The 25817-nt window shown below is 36.1% G+C and overlaps 2 protein-coding genes across 3 annotated transcripts; both read left to right on the forward strand.

Annotated features, from left to right (window-relative positions):
• The first annotated feature begins 407 nt into the window (after nt 1-407).
• On the forward strand, nt 408-12464 carry LOC114301079 (protein DETOXIFICATION 29). 2 transcript variants are annotated; one of them, XM_028245985.2, is made up of 8 exons: nt 408-847; nt 3061-3602; nt 8451-8537; nt 10662-10718; nt 10846-11084; nt 11533-11651; nt 12048-12134; nt 12226-12464. In XM_028245985.2, the coding sequence occupies exons 1-8, from the start codon at nt 530-532 to the stop codon at nt 12298-12300; spliced, it is 1524 nt and encodes a 507-aa protein (XP_028101786.2). In that variant the 5' UTR covers nt 408-529; the 3' UTR covers nt 12301-12464. The 2 variants fall into 2 exon arrangements, with proteins under 2 accessions (XP_028101786.2, XP_082748960.1); XM_082892834.1 differs by having other exon boundaries at nt 441-847; nt 2744-3602.
• Nucleotides 12465-20800: 8336 nt separating this feature from the next.
• On the forward strand, nt 20801-22285 carry LOC145800870 (uncharacterized). Its single transcript, XM_082890621.1, has 2 exons — nt 20801-21564; nt 21656-22285. The coding sequence occupies exons 1-2, from the start codon at nt 21127-21129 to the stop codon at nt 22283-22285; spliced, it is 1068 nt and encodes a 355-aa protein (XP_082746747.1). The 5' UTR covers nt 20801-21126.
• Nucleotides 22286-25817: the final 3532 nt, after the last annotated feature.

Genomic DNA, 25817 nt, shown 5'->3' on the forward strand with positions numbered 1-25817 from the left:
AGTACAAATTGTTTTATGTGATTTAGAAAATTACAAATATCCTATTGTTAAAATTTTTTATTTAACAAAATTAATTAAAAAAATAAAATTCATAATTGCTTTCCTATACATAATAAAATTACTTAAATTATTAATTAAAACATATTTCTAATATCATAAAAAACTGTTAATTGACTTGATGATTTATTAATAAAAAATGCGATTTGTTATGAAATAATATTTTATCTTAGGAGATTGAATATAATTTTCAGAATCATAGAACACAATTCGTATTTTAATCAAATTTCAAAAAATATATTTATAATTTACTCCAATTATATATATTTGATTACAACTCATTTTTTTAAATTATAATTAAAAATAATTTAATTATGACACATCATAATTTATATTGTACACACCATTTTAAGACCGAATCAGTATGACTTTTCCTTAAATACAAGAGCAAACCGCAGTCTCTGTCTCTGTATCTCTCACTCACTCTCTCTCTCTCTCTCTCTCTCTCTCTGGATTTCTCTATCCATCAAAGATGGAGAATGGTAATCAGCCATTGCTATCTCTAAGAGAAGAAGAGCAAAGTCTGAGGCCAAACACTTCTTCTTTCTCATCCTTCGTTGCCGATGCCGACGACATAGCGCCGATCACCGGAGTACGAGATTTCTTCAGAGAAACGTTGGTGGAGTCGAAAAAACTGTGGTACCTGGCCGGTCCGGCTATCTTCACATCTATTTGTCAGTACTCTCTCGGAGCTATCACTCAAACCTTCGCTGGCCATGTCGGAACTCTTGACCTCGCCGCCGTCTCTATCGAAAACTCCGTCATCGCCGGTTTCTCTTTCGGCGTCATGGTACTCTTCTTCACTAAAATATCTATATATATACTAGCGCTTCTCACCTGTAAAAAAACGTTCTAGTATAAAGATAAAAATAACTAAAAGCTTTTATTTGACTAATTAATAATTTTGATTTTAAATATTGTCCTTTTCTTAATTTTTATATAAATATTAATTATAGGAATAATTTTAAAAAATTCATAATATAAAACATTTTGTGTTAACACCTAGTATAGTATAGATAGATCCATAGAAAAGGTTACTAAAAAAGTATACAACAATGATTCATCCCACTAAAAACACTATCACTAATAGCACTAATGCATTAAAAAAGTTAAAAATAAAAATAAAAATACAACTCCAAGACCAAAACATCACATCACTACTGGCGGGACCCACTGCCACCTAATTAGTGGGAGCACTAATTAGTGCTCCCAAGCATTTTTCAAAAGTATATATCATGAAGCAATCATGACATACAATAAATTTTGGCGAATGAAGTTTATGATTTACGAATCAGATGTGAAAACAGTTTTGATCTGTATGTACGTTTCATTTAATTTTTTGATAATTTTTTTAATTATTAAATATTTATTTAATGATTTTTCTTTACATTGAAATTAATCATAAATATATAACAGCCATGACTTTATTGGGTTTTTATTTTTTATTTTTTATTTTTATTTTTATTTTGAAGTACGCATAACATTCCAAATTTTTATTAAACTTTACTTCACCTTTTGTTTTGTGTAACACTTGACATCAAAAAGTTAGACATATTAGACTACCAACAAAAAATAGTGTGCGATTTATATTTAAAACTTACAGCATAGGATCTAAACTTGAAATAAATCTGGATTACATATTATTTTTTAAATACAAATTTGTTATTATTATCAAAAAAAGAATATGTAAAAAATTTATTCATATAAATGTGAGCAATATACTACACCTCATTGGTTGAACTAATGAAGTGACCCCACCAAAAGCTCAAAATGAACCAATCAAGTCCGTGTATTATCCATATTGCGTAATCAAATTTAAATTAATTTTTCTTAGTAATTTTCCTTGTTTGGATTCTTGTTTTTGAGCCCAATTCTTCTGTTTTTATTTACAGTTATAGTTGTAATGTTATTCACATTCATTAATGACATATGTCTCGTAGTATATTCACATTCATTAATGGCATATGTCTCGTAGTGCTTGGTCTATGAAGATCCGCGGTTAGGTGTTTCATTTATGAGTCACAAAAATGTTTTTATTATTATTATTTTTTAATTTTTGAGTAGTATTTAGTTTGTTTGGTTTCGTTTTTCTGAATACAGTTTTTAGAAAATTTTATTTTTTTATTTTTCATATTTTTATGTTTTTATTGAATTTTTTAATATTTTAAGTAATTTTTTTAATTTTTAGACACATTTAACATAAATACACATAAAAAGTATAATTTTTGTGAAAAAATCTTTTAAAAATTCAATAAATACCAAAAATATAAAAAATGCAAAAATTTAGTATATTTTTCGTATTTTTATGTATTTGTTAATTTTCTAAAATATTTTTTTATAAATTTTTTACTTTTTAGATACATCTAAGTAAGGTGCATCTGAAAAAATAAAAAAAATGATTAAAATTTTAAAAATATTTACTAAAAACGAAAAACAAAAAAAATAAAAAAACTTAATTTTCAAAAAATTTAACCCAAAAAATTCAAATCAAACACACTAATTAGTGTAATAAAAAATTATACTCAATTTTCAAACTCAGTAGGGTGGGGAAGTCTATTAAAATATCAAAAATAACTCTATCTCTCTTATATTTTTTCCAATAATTAATCAATCATTATTTTTTACATATTACCGAGTTTAAAATTCTAAATGATTTTCTTTCTTTTTTTTTTGTTGTTGATAAAAGTGGACAGATCAAAGCACAATAGATAAAGCTCCATAACATGACTCACCAATGTCATTGTACCTCAGACGCTAATTTTCGTCACAATTAAACTATTTTTTTTTAATAGGGAGGTATCATGAAAATTTTGTGACTCTTGAATTACATTTAGAATAAAGTATCACACACTAATTAAGGTAATCCAAAAATCATAACTCTTTCATGATCATTTTTATAAAATTTTTTTTATGATCCCTAACTTTTTTTCTTTTTTAATTATAGAAAATGTAAGAACAATTACCTATTTTTATTTTTACTCATGAATTTCAATTTCCCAACAGCTGGGAATGGGAAGTGCACTAGAAACACTATGTGGGCAAGCATTCGGAGCAGGACAAATAGACATGTTGGGAGTATACATGCAGAGATCATGGGTCATCCTCAACTCCACAGCCTTCGTCCTCATGTTTCTTTACATATTCGCCACCCCTCTCCTCAAACTCATCGGCCAAACCACCGAAATCTCCGAAGCCGCAGGCACTTTCGCGGTCTGGATGATTCCCCAACTCTACGCCTACGCGGTCAATTTCCCGACCGCCAAATTTCTGCAGGCGCAGAGCAAAATCATGGCCATGGCGGTGATCGCCGCCGTGGTCTTTATTTTGCATACTGTGTTTAGTTGGCTTTTTATGCTTAAATTGGGTTGGGGACTTGTCGGTGCCGCCATTGTTTTGAACTGCTCGTGGTGGTTTATAGTGGTGGCCCAACTTGTTTATATCTTTTGTGGGACTTGTGGCCGAGCTTGGACTGGTTTTTCTTGGAAGGCTTTTGAGAATCTTTGGGGCTTCGTCAAGTTATCACTTGCTTCAGCTGTAATGCTTTGGTGAGACATCTCCTACTCCTTACAATTATTTTACGTGCACAAAATTTGATCGTAAAATTTAACACAAATCTTTCATATGAGAGGTAACGTATATATTTAAAGAAAATATTTTATATAATTATATTTTTTTAAAATCTACTTTTATAGATAAAGTGAATAAATTCTATGTACATATACAAATATCATGTCCATTTCTTTGTGTCTTAGATTGAAAAAATGAGATAAAAATTTAGATTATATATAACTTTTCTCTTAAATGGGTATGATTCTGTGATCGAATGGTATATATTTAAATTCTTTTTCATTTACATTTGTTGAATTGATTTAAGAGAGCAGCTCATAGGGAGATGTCCAATGTTCAGTTTGGCCCCTTGTGAATCCACATTAGACCTACCATGATAATTTAAATAATTTATTTTGTAAAGTTTGTTGATTATATTTTTCATATTAAAATCAAGTTGACTGCGTATCGATATCTAAAAATAATATTTTTCAGTTTGTTGATTATATATTTTCATATAATTATATTTGTCTAAAAATAATCTAATTAAGTAACTATTGATATCTGATCGATCTAAATTTTAGTACAAATAATACGTTTAACATCCCAACAAAATAAATAATTCATATAGTGGAATCGGGCCCAACTGGACCTCCCCTTTTCGCCATGCATAAACTAAACCAATAATAAAGATGAGCACGAAAATTAAAACTTCTATAAATACAAATATTTCAATACATCGAGACTCATTGCCCATAGATAAAGAAAAAACCATGTCAACATCAAAAACAACAAAAACTAGAGCAAACAGTCTCTGATTGCACCGGAGAGAAATTATTGCCTTGATTTAACAAGTCTTACCACTAACATTGGTTCCAATTACAAATTAAATAATAAAAAAAAATGTGATAAAAAAAGATAAATATTATAATATTATTCATTAATACATGGTTATTTATTTATTTATTTTATTAATAAAGGTTGTTTTGAGTAGGAAAACAACTGCGCCTCTCTTATTTTATCACGTGCACAAAAATCAATTATAAAGTTAAATGGAAAACTTTGACAAGGTTAGATTGTCTAGATGAGTCCACCTAATGAATTTTCCTTGACAATTTCTTTGTACGCAATACTTTTGAACCACTTCTCTGCCACATAACAAGTTTCTAGTCTATGTACCAAAAAATAAAAGTTTCTAATCTAATCATATTGTTGTAGAAGAGTTCATTTGAGACCCAAAAAAAAAAAAATTATCTGGTACAAAGAACATAGAGCGTATGATTAGAGAATACAACAAATACGGATTAATTTTTTTAATTAGTTAAAATAATATTTTAAATTAATTATATTTTATTTTTTCTATTATTACTAATTATAACTTTACTGTTGAATTTTAAAATCATATATCTAGACTTCTCTATTACTGTGAAACGTTCCTCTTTTGAAGTAGTGAAACTGAAGCAATTTTGATAGTTGATCAGTCTAAATATACGGTTTAAAGTTGATGAATTAATATTTAGTGATATTTGAAGAGGTAGTATAATTAACATTTTTTAAAATTTTATTTAGTAACTATACACATTCGTTTGGATTAAATTCCACCTCACATTACCAAGAAATTTATCTTTATTTTTATTTTTATACTATACACATTTTGTATGAATTAATCTCCACCTGACATTACCAAGAAAAATGATGTACAATTACCAAAAAAATTATACCTTAGCACAATAAATAAATATGTAATGTCAAACTAGAAAAGTCAATAATTTATAAGAAAAAATATATATATAGTAAAGTGATGTTTTTTAGATTTGACATGTCTACAATAGGACTCATACTTAAATGAATGGATAAATTATTAATACACTATGAGATTTAATTAAAATATAAATTATTTTTTGTGATTTTAAAAATTACATTTCACCTTTTAAGGTTCTTAATTTCATAACAAATTGTTTTTTTATTAATCAATCATCAAGTCAATTAAAAGTTTTTAATGATATTAAAAATATGTTTCAATTAATAGTTTAGGTAATTTTATTATTGTATAGGAAAACATTATGAATTTCATTCTTTTAGTTAATTCTGTTAAATAAAAAATTTTAATAAGGGGGTATTTGTAATTTTTTAAATCACATGAAACAATTTGTATTTTAAGCAAATATTAGGAAGTGTATTTATAATTTATCCTAAATGAATCTAGTGTTTTTTTGAATTTTTTTGGTTCCCAAACTTATTTGAAAATGTAATGTAAACGAATTGTCCAAAAAAAAACAAAACAAAACAAAAACATAAACATAAACATGATAACTTAAAAAAAAAGGGGGGAAAAGAAAAGAAAAGAGAAGAAAAGAAAAGTAGAACAATTTATATATATATATATATACTTTGTTTTTGGAAGTGTTTGGTTGTTTTTGTTTTGTGTGGGTCAGATCTTTTTTGTGGTGCTTATCCCAAGGGAAATGATGGGATGGGGATGGGGATGGGGATGGGGATGGGGATGGGGTGTGACATGAATCTTTTATCACATGTTCTGGTTCTTGTCTCGAGCCCAATCTGGCTGAGCTAATGGCCTTGCGTTCTAATCCAATTTGCCTCTATTCATGCATATATTATATATTATATAAATAGTGTGGCAATATCAATTTTGTAATTTATTATCATATTTGTTGATTTTTTGTTTTAAAATAAAAAATTTATATTGAATTATATTATATAAAAATTAAAATTATGTAGGAAATTTTTATTTCTATATCATTACTCCCTTTGAATTATGTTGTTCTTCACTTTTTTTTTTTTTTTTTTTAATTACATTTTATCCCCTCAATTATTACCGGATGTCACTCTACTCTCAATTTAAACCTACACGTTTAAACCCCTCCTCAACTGTCAAATTGTTTCAGTTTCATTCTCTAGAATGGGATATTTGTAGGGTGACAAACAATTGAGTGTCACTTCATTGTTTGTCTTCAGTACAAATTATTATGAAAAATATATGTGACGGTTGTGTAGGACCACTTTGTGATATCAAGTTGTAGGGTCAATAGAGAGAAGTTTGACACTTGTGTTTATTTATCTCCTATTACTGGGATTGTATACATTTTTTTTTTTTTTCAAGCTTGAGTTCTTTGTTTAGATCGATTGGATAGGAGGGATTAAAATTCATCTGATTGTAATTGTAGGATTTATAGTCATGAAACTATTTGGTTAGATAGAATATATATCATACGTTTGTTTAGTCATTAGATTAGATATCAAGAAATTACTATTGATTGGATATGATATAAATCCTATACTTGTTTAGAACATTATGGAGTAGGATCAATGATCAAATAACTATTTTACTCTTTTCAATTATTTATTAAGTAATAGAAATATTAAACATATCTTTAATATTTTAATTATTTCTAATTAGATTAAATAAAAATTTATTTTATTTTATTTTTTACACAATTAAATAAATTTATTTTTAAAAATTAAATTAATAAAATATCAATAAAAATATATGTTATTTCTTTAATTAAAACTTAAATAAATTTATTTTAAAAATAATAATAATAATTAAATAAAACATCTATTAAAATTTAAATAATGAAATTAAAAAAAATATAAAATTTTTTTTGAAATAAAACATCAATAAAATATCTATAAAAAAATTATTTTAAAAAAAATTAAATACATAAAACATCAATAAAAATTAAATAAAATTATTTTATTTTTAACTTGAGACATTTAAATTTTATTAAATTTTACTAAATATAATACATAATTAAATAGTAGATGGTCAAAATAATTATTTCACCATCTAATTTCATATCCCTTTTTATCCCTCCATTTGTGTCCCACCCCTCCTCCCATGGGATACAATAGTCCAACACATTTGGGACTAATAGTCCCCCGGAGCAAAATTGGAAAACCAAACAACGCTTATTCAACCCTCTAATCCTATCCGACCTTCCAATTTCTTCAAACAAACAACACCTAATGGTTATTGGACTTGGTGATTGTTAACTCTCTGGGCCTGTTTGTTTGGAGTTATAGGGAGGGGATTGGGTTTGGTTGTGAGGAGGGGATTGAGAATGAGATATTTGTTTTGAGAGATAGGGAGGGGATTAGTAATCCATTGGTATTAGTAAGAAGGAGGAAGGGAGATTGGTAATGAGGAGGTAGAGATGGTATTAGAAAAATAGTGAGGGGATTAGAAATGTTTTTATTTTTTTTATTTTTTAAATATTGGGAATTTTTTTTTAAATATAATGTTTAATTTTTTTATTTGTTTTATTATTTTATATAAAAATAATTTAACAATTCCTCACTATTAATCCCCTCACTATCAATCCCCTCATTAACAATCCCCTCACTATTAATCCCCTCACTATGAATCCCCTCTATCTCTGAAAACAAACGGGGCCTCTAGATACACTAGTGATCAGTTTGATGTAATATGCTTTATATTTATAAATAAGGAAAATAACCTATAAGTGGAGTAGCAAAAATTATTTTACAAAAAAATGAAAAAGTTTATGATTTTAATTATTAATATTTATAATATTTTCCACTTGTTTGTAAATGTTTTTCATTGACATGGTGGCAGTATAATTTCCCCTTATAAATACTCCTATTGATTGAGAATATATATATATATATATATATATTTTCACTATAATGATCAAATTTGGAAATATGTAAGCATAGGACAACGATAAGAAATGTTAAAAGAAAGGGCTATTTTGCATATATAAAAAAATGTTCTCTCTTATTTAATTCATAAAATATATGTATTTAATTATCTTTTGGCCTAGCCAACAATTTGGTTATAATTTTTATTGAATTCACAAATGCAGCTTAGAAGTGTGGTATTTCATGGCATTAATCCTCTTCGCCGGATACCTGAAGAATGCAGAAATTTCAGTGGATGCTTTATCAATATGGTAAGTGCTATAATATTTCACCCATTATATTATATAATTTCATTCTTATGTCAATTTAATTTATATAGTTTTAATTATATCAATTTTATTTTTAAAATTTTTCTCATTGTGTCAATTTGGTACAATTGATAACATTTGTTAAGAAATTGGATATAAATCAAAAAATGATCCATTCAAAGGGAAATAGACCATTTCAAATGAGAGATAAATCCATGAATGAGGAAATTGAATGAATTATTTTGCCATTGATTTTAGTCAAAATGTTAAAAGAATGTTATTCATTATAATAAATTGACATATAGTGAGAAATTCAACTATAAAATTGATATAATTAGAATGATAAGAACTAAATTGATAAAAGAGACAAACTATAAATGTAATTTTTCTAACATGTTTATTGTTTGCACAAGATCATTTCTTCTCAAATTATTATAACATTTTATTATTACATTTCAAATCGTATAATTATATTTTAAAATTCTCATTACACCATACGATAATGATTAAGAATATATTAACCATAGAGGTATAGAAATTTGGTGAAAGAAAATCTAAAATCTTAATTGTTGACAAATAAAGATTTAATAGCAACGTAACGATTTTGAGTTTGCGATGTGTCTGTCATTTAGTGAGCCAACCAAGGAAAGGTCTCCCCCAACACTTAATCAATGCTTCTTATTTTTATTATACACAATTGAAACGCAGTAATATATCAATAAAATTGATTAGGTGGTCAAAATTCATTCTAAATATAAATTTATAATACATAAATTGAATCCGGACCATTCAATTTTATTTTTTTAATATTTTCTATACACTAATTTTGTGCACATATCTTTATAATCAATGATACTTACACATAATTGAAACATAGAAATATATCAATAAAATTGATTAGACGATCAAGATTCATTCCACAATACATGGATTGAATCTGGACCATTAAAAAAAATTAAAAATAATTTTCTATGTACTAATTTTGTACACATATTTTTATTATATTTTTATGCAATATGGTAGCTTTCGTTATTGTGTTTTGCATGTGGCAAAGTATGACAAGTTCGATTTCGTCTGTCCAATTTTAGAGGTTTTCGTGTGGACCTAAAATAACTACGACCAAAAACATAGTTATATAGTCATTTTTGTTTGTATTAGGATGGGTTAATATAATTTGGACAACCCATTACATCATCACTTACACACATTACTCATAATTTTGGGCCACATACCCTCTTGGTCAACCATATAGGATAGAATATAACAAAATGAGTATAGAATGTTTACAAAAAAACTAATAAAAAATTCATCTTATTGGGGTTACTAATTATGTTACTCCCATCGTTTCAACTTATTTGTCCATTATAGAAAACGACTTGCAATTATTACATTTTAATTTAAATTATAAAATATTTTTTCCATCATTGCCATTTTATTTGAATTTTAAAATGTTATTATAATGATTTATACGCGGTAATTTTGAAAATCTAATAAAATTTAGTATCCCAAAATAGAAAGTAGACAAACAGTTTGGGACAGACTAAAATGGAAAGGTGGACCAACAAAATGGGACAGAGTGAGTATTTGAATTTTGCAATACACTTACAAATAAACACATCTCACTAAAATGGTTCATTATAGAATCACAATAGTCTATAACTTTCACTTCAGTAGTTCATACTATAAATTCGCTCAAAACTTTTATCATAAAATGATATAACTAACAGTACAGTTGTAAAATTTTTTATGATGTGATTGTCTTTAAGGATGTATATCATAGATTTCACCTTATAAGATTAGTAAAATAGTACTATAATTTTAAAATTATGTTCTACAAGCACTTAATTTTGTTTTATAGAATCAATTATAGAAGAGACAAAAGGTGAGATCCACGTAAAGAGTCCACACATGTGGATTCCACTCTCCTATGTCTCTATGATTGACTCAATTAAGATTTTATGATTAATCCTGTGAAAAAAAATTACGTGTACTTATTCATTCTCATACTATTATCATGATTTTACATTTAATTTTTCATCGCATTGCTTGGTGTACAATGATAGCAAAAATTACTACTACCAAGTCTTCCATTATTATTTTAATAATTATGGATTGTTGCATTTGCAGCATGAACATATTAGGGTGGACAGTCATGGTAGCTCTGGGATGCAATGCGGCCATAAGGTTTGTCTTCTGAACATCAGTTTAAATGCATTTTTTAAAAATATTTTTTAATCAAAGAGATCAACTAAAATTAAGAAATTTTTATTTTTTTTTCCTCATACTGTTGTTATAATTAAATTTTGAGCAGTGTAAGGGTGTCAAATGAACTCGGGGCAGCGCATCCAAGAACGGCAAAATTTGCAGTGGTGGTGGTGGTGTTAAATTCATTTGCGATTGGTGTTGTGCTCTCACTCATTCTCATCCTCACTAGGAAGGAGTATCCATCCTTGTTTACAGACAGTACTGATGTGAAAGAACTTGTTTATGAGCTCACTCCCTTGTTGGCTGCTTGCATTGTTATCAACAATGTTCAACCTGTTCTCTCAGGTAACCCCCCTTAATTTTTTTGGTTTTTGACACCTCGACTAATGTCTGAATATTTATGTAGTCCATGTCTCATATAAATCACATAATTATTGGTCTCAAGTTTAGAGGTGACGTAAAAAAGTAGTACAAAATGAAACTTTTAAATATTTGTATAGTCCTTAAATTTTGAACCATGACTTTCTATATGGAGCAAAAGTCTTGACAAATTGTGTAAATGACATTTAATTATAGAAACACCAGGCACATCATTCTGGTGATAATTTTTGTATAAAGGTGTTGTACAAATATCATTTTTCGTACTGTGATGTTATTCTACCTATTGCTAATGATTGTTCCAATGATTCACTTTCAGTTTAGTGTGTTTTTTTGTTTTTTTTTGGTTTTTTCGTTTGAGCTTAAATAAGACTATTATAGAGAGTGATGATGATGTTGTTGTTGTTGTTTGCAGGGGTGGCCATTGGAGCAGGATGGCAAGCTGTTGTTGCCTATGTGAATATTGCATGCTACTATATATTTGGTATTCCTTTGGGTCTCATTTTGGGTTACAAACTCGACATGGGTGTCAAGGTATCGTATATTCTCGACCATTTATAAATCACTTTAAATTATATTTCAATTTTGAATTTGGAGAGGAAATAGAAAAAAAAAACAGAAAATAGGGACTCGTCTAATTAATAAATTACATCACTTGCACCAAATAAACCCTAGGCAAAAGAATGTCCAACTCAAAGTAATGGTTGGGCCTAATTGATATATGGTTTTTAAAGCTACAAATTTCTCTATACATTACAAAAGGTATGATGTATGACACATTATAACTTGTGCTTTTCAACTGGTGCATATGCTTGATAATGCCTCAGACCAAGGATATATCAAATACTTTATTAGAACTGATAATTCTAATAGAATTCTTAATTGAGATTTAATTTTGTGTTTTTATCTTTTTATTTTTTATTTTTATAGGGGATTTGGTATGGAATGATGTCAGGAACAATAGTACAAACTTGTGTCCTGTTTTGGATGATTTACCGAACCAATTGGAATAAAGAGGTAAGTTTAAATTCAAACTAAAAAAAAAAAAAAAAAAAAAAAATTCTTATTTCAATTAATAAAGTGTGACCGTAATTTGGTATCTTTGCAGGCTTCTATTGCTGGGAATCGAATAAAACAATGGGGTGGAGAATCGGACATTAGAGAGAACGATATTGAGAAATGAAGTCAAATTTTAAATTGTATTAAATTGTGAGCAGTAGTCACAAATTTTTAAGAAAATTCAATTTAATATTATTGGCAAATTTTGTTCTTCTCATAAAGCCAATTTCTCATTAGAATTCGGGATTGTACCAATTTGCCATAACAATAGAAAACTTATTACGAAAATACCAATTTCTTAGGGGATGTCACACTTAGATTAAGTGGATGCATATATAATGGTTTCACAATATTGCTAGCAACAAATCTCAATCATTTTGTGTTGCAATGTGAAACGTAAAATAATAACAATATTAAAATTTGTTGATTCAAACAAGAATATCAGAAGTAAGATTTTTTTTTAGACTCGTTGATTCACAAAAAAATATCTAAAATTAGAACAAAAGAGTACAAACTCGAAATATATAAATTCTAAAAAACTAAAGAGCCCTAATACTTACATCTATTATTTATAAGCAAAAATAGACCTAACTCAAATAGGAAACAACTGAAATTGGCAAATTCGTAATGAGCAATACAGAAATAAGAAAATATAACGGAAATTACCAAAAATAAACATATTGTAATAAAATAAAGAAACTACTAATATATGTTTTCACGATCATGACAGATTTTACAAAATCAAATTCCAAAGTCTGTGCTAAGAGTAATTGAAGTTTGAAGTCTTTCCAAAACTGACAAATTATTGAAGTTTGAAATCTTTCCAAAACCAATAAATTCGCGAAATTGACCACCAAATGATGGAATTTGTCTAAAATTCAGTGGGGATCATGATAAAATCATGGATCATACTTAAATTCACATTTTTCATTGATCCACCAAATTTTATGCGATTCTAAGTCCGACTAGTTTTTTGCCTTTGACTTGTTTATTCCATTGATTCAAGAATTGTATGGCCACTCATACTACATCATCTTGTCATCCAAAGTTGTAAAAAATTATTAAAATTCACCCAAATAGGGGCTGGTATGGTCCATTGTTATAAGCCTTTGTCAACGGTTTGTTTTTCTTGGAATTTAAAAGATGAAAAAATCCATTATCAAGTTAGCAGTACTTGAACTCCATCACTTTTTCAGAATCTCTCACCACAAAATTTAACAAATTGAAAGGGTAACTTTTTACTAAAAAGGTACCCAACTAGTTCACGGTTCCAATGAGAAACCCAATCTTAGAGACTTCTGAGGGAACACGGACATTTAAAAGTTCAGATCCATTGGAAGAGCTGTCCTAGAAATATTAAACAAGGAGGCCCAACCAAAATTGGGCCCAACCAAAGATCTCTCTCCCTTGCTGTTGCGGCTGGCCCATCACCTGGCCCGCATAAATATCCATTTACGGGTTCATATAAAACATTGACACAAACACTGATACATAGGTGTGGTTTGAAAAAAAAAAAAAATCCAAACGGCAATACTTACGGTTTCAATTTTCTCTTTATATTTACAAATATTTTAAAAATTCAAATAAAAACTTATTTGATAAAATTTTTGATTTATAAATCAGTGGTCTCAATTTATAAATTTGACCAAAAAATAAAAACACAAAAAATGTGTTTCTGTTTTGAGTTTTGAGTTTTTTTTTTTTACCACTCAACACTAGCCACCACTCGCCATCATTTTCCACCACTGTCTTCCGCCACCACCACCCATCCACTACCCACCTCCTACCACCACCTGCCACCACCACTCACCCTCCACCAGCCGCCACTACCCACCACCCACCTGCTATCCACTCGTCACCACCACCTACCCCTCGCTACCACCACCTACCTACCATCCACCCACCACCACCCACCACCCGCCACTACTATCCACCGCCCGCCACCACTACCCGCCACCTACTTGCCACCATCACTCACCAGCCACCTGCTACCACCAGCCACCCACTACCACCAGCCACCTGCCACCCACCCGCCACTACCACCCACCACCACCACCCACTCACTACCACCTACCACGCGCCACCGTCACCCACCCACCCATTACTACCACCACCCGCCACCACCCACCACCACCTGGTACCCAACTGCCACCACCATCCGCCATCTGCCACCCACTTGCCACCACCACCCACCACCCGCCACCACCACCACCACCACCACCCACTCGCTACCACCCACCACCCGCCACTATCACCCACCCATCCACCATCACCACCCGCCACCACCCACCACCACCCTCCATCTGCCACCCATCTGCCACCACCATACGTCACCACCCACTCGCTACCACCCACCAACCGCCACCGTCACCCACCCACCACCACCCGCCATCCGCCACCCATCGGCCACCACCACCCACCACCCGTCGCCACCACCACCCACCACCCGCCACCGTCACCACCACCACCCACCACCCGCCACCGTCACCTACCGTTACCCATCCATTACCACCACCCACCCGCCACCACTTTTCACCACCGTCTTCCGCCGCCACTTGCCACCACTTGCCATTTCTCACTCTTTTTTATATTTTTAAATTTTTTAAAATATTTTGTCAATTACCAAACGCATTTGTAGTTTATGTTTTTCTAAAAATAAACAAAAACCAATTTATAAAATTTTTGTAAATATAAACTGAAAACGTAAACGTTACCAAACATACAATTAATGTTTATGGTTATGTTTATGTTTATTTTTGATAAAATTGAAAAAATAAAACATATTTAGTACAGATGGGTTTTAAAATTTTGTTTTGAAAATAAATTGCAGCAATCATTAATGAAAATTGGTGGCCGAAGGTGGTTGTTTACCGTTGCATTTGGTGGCAGGATGTGGTGGTGGTGGTGGTGTTGTTGGTCACTGGAGGTGGTTGGCGGTGGACCAATTGACCATGGGAGGTGGTGGTCAGAGGAGATCACTAGCAATTAAGGGTGTGCGCGGTGCAGTTCGGGTGGTTTGAAAGTAAATTTACAAATCGAATGGCGGGTTGGCGGATTGACAAATTGCAGTTTGAGCAGTTTTTGGCGGATTAAAGAATATTCTAACTAATTATCATACATCTGCATAATATATAACACCAATTTGTATAATATTTTTTAGATATATAATATAAAGTAATTTTACATATAGTAATGATACGTAGCTCGAAAATTTTCAAGCTTGAATTTACCCTGAATCCAAAACGACGTCGTTTTAAACGGTAGTTTCGTTTTACGAGGGGGTTATTTAATGAAAATTATTTTACCGGTAAGAAAATTTTAATATATCTTACCGGTAAGAGAATCCAAAACGACGTCATTTTGGACAGTCGGGGGATTCGGGGAAGAAAGATTCAGGGAACAAAACATTATTGTTTTACATAATATGTTTTATATATATAACTACTAATTTGTAATAAATTTCGTATTTTAAATCTCTCTTATACTCAATTTTACATTGATATTTCATTGAAAGTTAAAAAATATATATGTATTAACTATAGTGGAGCGGAGCGGAGCGGTTCGGTTCGGTTGGCGGATTATAAATTTTAAAGTTTAAACCGCAGTTAGCGGTTAGAACGGTACGGATAAATGCAGATTGATACGATTTTAACTGATTTAACGGCATTTTGCACAGTCCTACTAGCAATGATGGTGATGAGTGGTGGGATAATAGAGGGAGCGAGAGAAATTTTTTTTTTCTTTCAAACAACTAAAATCAACTTTTTTGTGGTTACAAAAATTTTGTATATCGTTTACAAATTTTTTAAAAATGAAATTGATACCAAAAAAAAAAAAAAATTATTTATAATTTTTAAAATTTTTATTAATAAACGTCATCAAAACATTTCTCTAGTGCTTTGAATAGTTGCAGAGTTTTGTTTCTTTTTCAGTGGCGAAAAAGCTGGCAGGTGACCTTTCCTTTTCATAATTACTTTATTATAGATTATCTAATGCGATTTGGTCGGTGCCAAAAAATAAAAATTTTAAAAGTCAAATATCCTAGCTTTCTAATGACAATTATAATTGGGTAAATTTCATTTAATTGGAAGTTGGAAAAAGAATTTTAAATTAATGAGAAATTTTATAAATATTAAAAAGTAAAATTATAAATGTTATCATGATTTTTTTTTCACTAGTCCACAATAAGTAGAATAAAAAGGCGTCCAGCTTGTTTCAAGTTGAGATCAAGACTGGATTCGTCCAGTTCGGCTCATGGGGCCCATTTTTTGGGTCTGTTTTGATAATACGAATCGTCAATATGTAGAACTCGTCGAGTATTACATGCCTGAAAAAAATCACGTTGATCGGATATAAATAGCTATGTGATCAAATCAGTTTTGTATAAAAAAAATGGACGGTGAAACAATTAACAATTGATAAAAAACTGTTTTGTTCACATAACTATCGATATCCGATCAACGTGATTTTTTACAAACATATAGTACTCGACGAGTTCTACACATTGAACGGTTCGAATTATCAAAACGAGATCCGTGGTGGGCTCCCACGGACCCAACAACACAGTCCAATCCGATCTTAGACTAGACCAAAACCACTGCCAATAAAAAGTTAATAAAGCCTATCAACCAACTAGCCCAAGTCCAACACAACCACTACTAATTACATAAGCCTTCTATAATAAGGGAGAAATAAACCATCACAAAAACTATCAAACTCAAATTCATAAAAATTAAATTTAAGACCTCACACCACAAAAACTGTTACATAACAACTAGACCAAATATACTGAGTGAACCTTATCATGATTTGGTAATCAACTTTTAAAGAATCCTCTCATATGTAATTTTTCCATTATAATTCAAACTATGAAAATATATATATATATATATATATTAGATTTGATTCATATAAGATATTACAATAAAATTTAATAAATTACAATCATACTAATGGAGATCAAATATAATACAATTTTTTACAAAGAAACTCTTAAAGTGGGAGAGAAAGTTTCACTTAATATGGGGAATAAGACTCACACGCAAGTGATGAGATTCAAACTATTGACCTCTTAATAAGGTACAAAAATTCTGGCCAATCAAACTAACAAATTGGTTAAATATGCAAATAATTTAGTTTTGTTTTTAACATTGTGCTAAGATAGCAAGACTTAATGGCACATTCCCAATTATGTAAGAATTGGATAAAATACACCAATCCGTCGTTAATTCAATTCTCCAAATTCCGATCCTAATTAAAACTAGATTAATTTAACACAAATTATAAAATATTAGATATTAAATTATCAAAATTAAAATTAAAATGACCAAAACAACATGAAAACAACCCGAAAAACTTGAAAAACCCAAATATTTTTTTTCCCCCTTAAGAATATATCTATATATATCAAATGTATAAGTTAGGACTGTTCAGAATTTTAGCCAACCCGAAAAACCTGATTCACTCGACTCGATTAGTCTACCTATTGTCGATTTTGAACATTGATCCGGTCGAAATTAGATAGGCTCGATCAGTCTACCTATTGTCGATTTTGAACATTGATTCGGTCGAAATTAGATAAGCGAATACCAAAAGTTTGGATTCTTGGTCGACTGTCGAGGCTCAAGTAATTGTATTTATTCAAATCGACCGACCAAACGAAAATTTTTCTAAAAAAAAAAAGAAGTTACAGATGCATAGGTAGATGCACCGTTCGTTTTTTGTCATTATTATTTTCTATTTTTTTCACATAGCACTCTGTGATTTCTTAATGAAAGAGCTATTTTTTTTTTTACTTTTATTTAATATTGTACTATGAAACTAAAGAATTATTATTTAATTTTATATGATGCTTGTGTTTTGTTGGTGAGAGAGCTATCTGTTAGTTACCAGTCTTTTCATTTCAATTTTTTTTTAATATCTATTTTTTGTCTATTCTTACTTTTATTTAGGTTTATTTTGATAAATTGGTTAAAAATTATTTTTTTAACATTTTGATTTTTTTAAATCACATCATTTTTTAAAATTTTTTTTTTTACATGTTTTTTAAAAAAATTAAAAAAAAAACTTAAAAAAAATCAACTTTTAACTAAAATTTCTAAAACAAACCTTGATTTTGTACGAAATTTATATTTTTTTGATAAGAGAGCTAATTGTTATGTCAGAGACTAGTCTTCTCATTTTTTTAATTATTTTTGTATATTGCCCTATTTCATCACCATCACCCTTACCTCATTCAGTTCATTTTCATCTTTCTCACCCTTCTTTATGAGAAGTGTAGATCCTTTCCTTATAACCTCTCCTTGCCTTCTTACTTGGGATGGTCCAGATGCACCCAAATAGATCTGGTGGTTCAGATCTGTCCAAAATAATAATAATAAAAAAAATCAAAACTATACGGGGAGCAAATATTCCGGCGTGCCCGTATTCCTTTCTTCCAAGTTCCGTCGATATCCGATTACCTGCGCACAAGTGTGGGTGAGCTACCCGGCGGTATGTGGCCGGAAAAACCCTCCGACGATCAAGTTAGCACACACCTAAGAGGGAATAGAGAGAAGGGAGAGAGTGTTTGAGTGTAAGGATTTTCTTACAGAGTGTTCGTCTGTCGCGTATGGGGGGCGCAGACATGCTTATATACCTTCTGAGCCCCATATCCACTCCCTGTCATCTCCTGACACGTGGCTCTGCTATCCCATCTGTCAGCATAAACCATGCCATTCATCACCTGCTCTCAACTGCCTGTCAGCATAGCTGGAGCTTGGCAGCCGAGCTGCCCTACCTCGGTCATACCATGCTTCATACCTTAAGCGCCTAACCGGATAACCGAATGAAGGACCGGGATAGGCGGCATCCCGGCAAAGCTTAGCCCGGGCTTCTCCTTTGGACGGCTTTCTCGCCGGTCAGTCAACTACTTCGGTTGACCGCGCCTTTCCGAGCGCCGGCCTCTCGGTCTGTCTGGTCTCGACAATCCTCGGACCGAGCATCCCGGTCTGACCGGTCACTTCCTGGCCGAGCAGCTTCTGCACGGTCCGGGGCAGCACACAGTCCAAACTCTGCCCGGCCCAAGTTCTGGTAGCCCATCTCCGGGTGAACAGTCGATCATCTCGGCCCAATGCTCTGCTGGGCCCCCAACCTGTTCGGTTTATACCTCGGCCCAACACCGGAGCATAAATCACCCTCTCAATTGCCCCTTAATTCCGTCCGCGGAAGCGTGACTGGGATTATTCACCTCGTCCGAGATAACGTTTCTCCGGTCGTCAAGATGCCAAGCTTCGACCGAGCTAGTTGACGCGATTGTCCGCAGATTTGACCGGTTATATTCCTCGGCTGACCTATTCTCGTTGAAAGTAGCTCGGTTGGCTCTTCGTCTTTTCAACCCGTCGCTTCAGTCCTGCCAAAGCCATAAATGGTGACACGTGGCGGTCTGCCATTGGTCATCGGGCAGCCAACCCGCCGTTTTTGCCAGAATTTGAATTTGGGCGGCCTTTCACTCTTATATACACACGGCCTTCCTACGCCATTCCTCCTTACTGCCTTTCTACCATCTGACGATCCAGAGCTCAAGCCCTCTCCTCTATCTTCGACTGTCATTTCTCATTCTTGGAAGAACAGCCCCCATCCTCCAAAGGTAAGGTTTTCGATCCTTCTAGTTGTTATTTTCTTTCATTTTATACACATTAGGGCACAAAAACGTAGCTTTTAGGGCATTGATCATTGAAAACGTCACAAACCTCCCACTGTTCTTGGCGTTCTTCGTCTCCCTGAAGAACGCTGAAGAACTGGGGTGAACCGGGCTCTGGGCCTTCTTTTGATCCAAAAAATCAACCAAACCGGGCAAACAACATGTTTGTAATAACCTCGGCACAAACCGAGATGACCCAATTACTCGATCGCTTAACCGGGCTAAAATTAGGTCTGCTTGGGCGACCGAGCTCCTTAATTAGTCAACCGAGGTGGCTTGGCACCCTTACCGACCGAGCTGAAGTCTAGCTCCTAATGCGAAACCGCGCTCACTTACACTTGCCATCCTTTTCCTGCAGAGTCCAAGGGGACCACTGCCATTCCTGAACCTCTCAGGACCGAGCTGCAGCCAATTACCACCGTGCCCAACCCATCAACCGGGCTATAGTAAGTCGGCCACAAATGGGGAAGTTCCGCTTCCTTGTGGATACTCCGGCCGCGCTAGCCGCTTTCAGAGAGGACTACGGCGTCCCGGCCGACGTCCATCTCGAGCTGGCCGAAGAAGAGACCACGCCGTGGGGTAGGGAGGAATGCCCCTTCACCGTGCTATCCATCGTTGAAGGGGGTCTTCGTTTCCCACTCAACCCTCTCATAACCGAGTTCCTCCGCCGAACCGGGCTGGCACCCACACAGGTGTCCACCAACACATATAGAATAATCAACGGCGTACACGAATTGAACCAACGGCTAGGCACCAACTTAGGCCTAGCCGAGATATTAAGGCAATACACAATGGGCCACACCGGTGACGGCCTGGCTTACTACTTGAAAATAAGACCGGGCAAGGAAAAAATCGTAACCGGCACCCCGGACAAAGACATGCACGATGATGATTTCTTCTGGGTGTCCGGCAACTACGAAACAGCCGAGGTGCCGGGCTGGTTCATAAGCAAGGACTTCGGTTCTTCATGTAAGCCACTCAAACTTGCTCGGTTAACTTTATTCTTTAGTTTTACTAACCGGTTTCCCTGTTTCTTTTGCAGCTATCCAAGCCTTGCAAGCCAACTACCAATTCCCCAACGTCGAGGCAATTCGGGCCGTGCTTAGGTACCGTCACCGAGACTGCAACGAATTGCTCGGCTACACACCGACTTACAGATATTCTGCTCCGCGCCGGAGTAGAGTAACTGACTTCCTCAGAGCTCCTTCGCCACCTCCAGATCCAACCCTACCAGACGTCCCATTAATCCGGTTAACCGACGAGCAAGAAATGGCCAAAAGATCTCGGATCAAAAACCTTCTAACCGCGACCTCAGCCGAGATACCGAGCGTCACCACCCGTTCCCCGGCTGCCGGTCAATCGAGTGCAGCCGTCGTAGCCCTTGCTTCTCCAGCTCCAGCTGCCGTGCAATCCGCCAGAGAAGCGCGCCGGGCTGGAAAAAGACCAAGGGCAGATCCCTCCGCCGAGCTTGTCACCGAGCTGACAACCGAACATCCTGCTGAAACTCCGGCTCCCGTGCCCGCTTGGCGTCCTCAGCTGAAGCACCGGGGACAGGACATCCCGGCGACTGCATCGATCAAGGCAGACAAAGAACATTTGCTTGCCTTCGATCTCTCCAAAGCATTTCTCCTACCGGGCGACGTGGTAGGCAGTGACCACGTCCCTGACACCCGGCTGGTAAAATCTTCCGTGAAGTCGATGGCCAGGGTAAGTCGGCGTTCTTTTTAACATTTCACAAGTGTTTGCTCGGTCCTTCTTGCTCGGTCCCCTTTCTGATGTACTTTGCTTCTTTGTGCAGGCCATTCAAAAACAACATTTGGTCTTGGAGCGCATCCACCGGCTTAGGCAGAAAGCCAACGACACTGCCAGCCATGTTGAAAGCCTTCAAGCCGAGCTCGGCCGGGCTAAAGCTTCTCTCGAAATGGCCAACCATGACAATAATAGACTGCTCGGTCAGCTGGACGCAGCCGAGAAAAAACAAAGTGAGCTTCAGGCCGAGGTTGACGCTTTGAAGAAGGCGAAGAAGAAGGCTTGCCGGGCTGCCAACAAGGCCGGGTTCAACGAGGCCGAGGAGAGCTATAAGAAGCAGGTGTTTGCAACACAAGACATCTACTTCAAGGCCGGTTGGAAGTCTGCCTGTGAACACCTCGGCCAGGGCTCTGACACCGACGTTTTTGCCAATCCTCCCAAAGCTTCACTACCGGTCTACCTCGTGCCATATGCAAATGATGTATTCAGTGCGCTTCAAGCGGAGGCCGAGGAAGGACTTGAAGATGGAGAGGATGACACAGATTCTGAGGAAGAAGAGGCCGAGGTGCCTGAACAGCCCGGCAACGATGAGCCCGGCGCCCAAGAAGCAAGCCAAGCTATTGACCTTGATGCTGATGCTGCCGAGGATGAGTTCACCAATCTCTCCCCCCTAGTTTAGTTCTCTTTTCTTTGTATTTTTGCTTTCAATACACTTGATGTAACCGGGCTCTGTCCCCACCTTTTGTAATGAATTTCTTTATCAATGAAAAATTTTGAATTTTCGTCAAGTGTTTGCCCGGTAGTAATCAATTCCGTCTTCAGCAAACTATCTCGGTATAACTTATCATTTGAACACTTTGTCGACCGGAGTCCATAACACGGTCGAAGAACTTGAGCATAACAAAACAAATTCACGCACCGAAATACCCATCTCGGTTGTAGCAAAGTTTGGACAAGACACCATGTTGGACACGACGCCAACTCTTCCAACCGGAATACTTCATCACGGTTGGGAATTCCAAGTTGGACAGAACACCAACTCTTCCAACCGGAGTACACCATCTCGGTTGGGGATCCTAAGTTGGACAAAACACCAACTCTTCCAACCGGAGTACACCATCTCGGTTGGGGATCCTAAGTTGGACAAAACACCAACTCTTCCAACCGGAGTACACCATCTCGGTTGGGGATCCTAAGTTGGACAAAACACCAACTCTTCCAACCGGAGTACACCATCTCGGTTGGGGATCCTAAGTTGGACAAAACACCAACTCTTCCAACCGGAGTACACCATCTCAGTTGGGGATCCTAAGTTGGACAAAACACCAACTCTTCCAACCGGAGTACACCATCTCAGTTGGTGATCCTAAGTTGGACAAAACACCAACTCTTCCAACCGGAGTACACCATCTCGGTTTTGAACATTAAAAGAACAATCCAAGTGATAGTGCTAGGCGAAATTACATCTATATATTGACAAAAAGATTTACATTCTGCTTTGCAAGCCAAAAAATTACTTTACAAAAGGAGGGAAGTAAAAAGCTTAAAAATAATACAATTTCAAGTTGGCCGCATTCCATGGCCGGGGTATGGCTCTTCCCTCTATATCCTCCAAGTGGTAAGCCCCCTTGCCAGCCAGACCAGTGATCTTGTAGGGTCCTTCCCAATTTGCCCCTAGTTTGCCTTCTCCTGGCACCAGGGTGTTGCCCATAATCTTCTTCAAAACCCAATCCCCAACTTTGAACGGTCTGGGGTGCACTGTCTTGTTATACTTCTTGGAGAGCTCTTGTTGGTAGGCGGCCACATAGATGAGGGCTTTCTCCCGGCGCTCTTCCGCTAGGTCCAACTCCAAGGCAATAGCCTCGGCATTTAGCTCGGGCTCAAAACTCTCAGTTCTGAGGGTGGGCATTTCAACTTCCAAGGGTATGACCGCCTCCATGCCATAAGCCAGAGCAAATGGAGTTTCCCCGGTAGAACGTCGCGGGGTTGTTCGGTAAGCCCAAAGAACGCTCGGTAATTCTTCAGCCCACTTGCCCTTAGCCTTTTCCAACCGTTTCTTCAACCCATCCAGTATAGTCTTGTTTGATGCTTCGGCTTGACCATTGGACTGCGGGTAGGCCGGGGTGGAGTTGTAGAATTCTATCTTCAGATCTTCACAAAATCCTCTGAATAGGCGACCGTCAAACTGGGTGCCGTTGTCAGAGATCAAAATCTTGGGGACACCAAACCGCGTGACAACGTTCTGCCAGACAAATCGCTTCACGTCTTTCTCTTTGATGGTTGCCAAGGGCTCAGCTTCAACCCACTTCGTGAAGTAATCTGTGGCCGCGATGAAGAATTTCCGGTTGCCCGGTGCTGTTGGCAACGGTCCCACTATATCTAGCCCCCACATGGCGAAAGGCCAAGGACTGGTGAGGGGAAGAAGTTCCCTGGCAGGCTGGTGGATCTGATGGGCGAATTTCTGGCATTTCTCGCACTTGCGGACATATTTTTGCGCGTCGGCCTGCATGCACGGCCACCAGTATCCCTGCGAAATAGCGCGGTAGGCCAAGGACCTGCCCCCGATGTGGCTGCCACAAATGCCTTCATGAATTTCAAACAAGAAGTCCTCCACACTGTTCGGATGCACGCACTTGAGATAAGGACCGGTGAAGGACTTCTTATACAACGCGCCAGATGGAGAGAGCCAAAACCGCTCTGACTTCACCCGGATTTTGTGCGCTTCTTTCTTGTCTGTTGGAAGAATCCGGTCTCTGAGGAACAAGATCAAGGGGTCCATCCATGAAGGGCCTAGCTCGGCGCAGAGTACATCCGTCTGCCCGGTGTTTTCAATGCTCGCCCGCGGAAGAAAGTCAATCAACAAAGGGTTTGGAGACGTACTACTGACCATGGAAGCGAGGCCGGCGAGTTCATCAGCCCGGCTGTTTTCTTCTCGGCCAATCCGTTGAACTCGGATTGCCTCAAACTGCTTGATATGGTCCCTGACCAGAGCTTGGTATTTCGCCATCCTGTCGTCTTTCGCTTCATAAATCCCTGAAACTTGGTTGACCACAAGCTGGGAATCACTATATACCAGAAGCTCGGCAGCCTTCATTTGAATTGCGCTTTTGAGCCCGGCAAGAAGCGCCTCGTACTCAGCCTCGTTGTTAGACGCCGGGAAGCCGAGTGTGATAGAATGCTCAATTGTTAGGCCGTCCGGGGATATAAGAACAATACCTAGGCCGGCACCATGACGGTTGGACGCTCCATCAACAAAAAGCTTCCACATGTCTCCCACAAAAAGCTTCCAGCAGTCAGATGGGTCTTGAGAGTTGCGAAGGGCAATGGGATCACAACTGCTCGGCTGTGCGGTGTCAAGTTTGGTGTTGACCGGTTCAAATTCAATGCCCCTTGGTGATTCGACACCGGACTCAGCAAGTTTGTCCGTAATGCCCAAGTCCGTAGGCGAATCGCCAGGTTGCGGTATGAAGCCGGTCGCAAGTTCTGAGCTGCCTGGAACCATTCCTCCCTCCCTTGAGGATTCGGCACCGGACTCAGCAAGTTGGTTCAGAATGCCCAAGTCCGTAGGCGAATCGTCAAGTTCTGAGCTGTGTGGAACCGTTCCTTCCCCCCTTGGTGATGCGGTACCGGACAGAGTGGATGGGTTGGTGATATACAACTCCGTCATCGCAGCACCGGGAGGTATGACCGTGCAAACTGAGGGGAGTTCGATGGTGCGCGCTAACTCCGCGGCGCGACCTTCTGCAGCTGGTATTTCCTCGGTTGGCATTGTGGGTGTCTCATCATCTGCCTCGGTAATGTCGACCGGGCATACCGGATGAGTGCCAGGTGAGAACTCGGCAACAAAATCGGCCAAGGTTTGGGCTTTGATTGCGGTGCGCGGCTGGAACTTCACATCGAACTGTCCCAACTCGACCGCCCATTTTAATATTCGGCTTGAAAAGTCTGCGCGCTCAAACAAGGCCTTGAGGGGGAACTCGGTTAGTACGACGATGGTATGGGCGTGAAAATAATGTGCCAAGTTCCTTGAAGCCATCATCAGTGCCAACGCAAGCTTTTCCAACGGCAAGTACCTCGTCTCAGCCGGCAGCAAGGTCTTACTTACGTAAAAAATTGGGAAGTGCTTGATTCCTTCAGCCCGGACTAACACCGCACTTACTGCGTGCTGGGAGACAGCAAGGTAAAGGTAGAGTTCCTCACCGGGCTCTGGT

This window comes from Camellia sinensis, chromosome 10, assembly GCF_055761805.1.
Source record: "Camellia sinensis isolate YWXY chromosome 10, ASM5576180v1, whole genome shotgun sequence".
Taxonomy (NCBI): domain Eukaryota; kingdom Viridiplantae; phylum Streptophyta; class Magnoliopsida; order Ericales; family Theaceae; genus Camellia; species Camellia sinensis.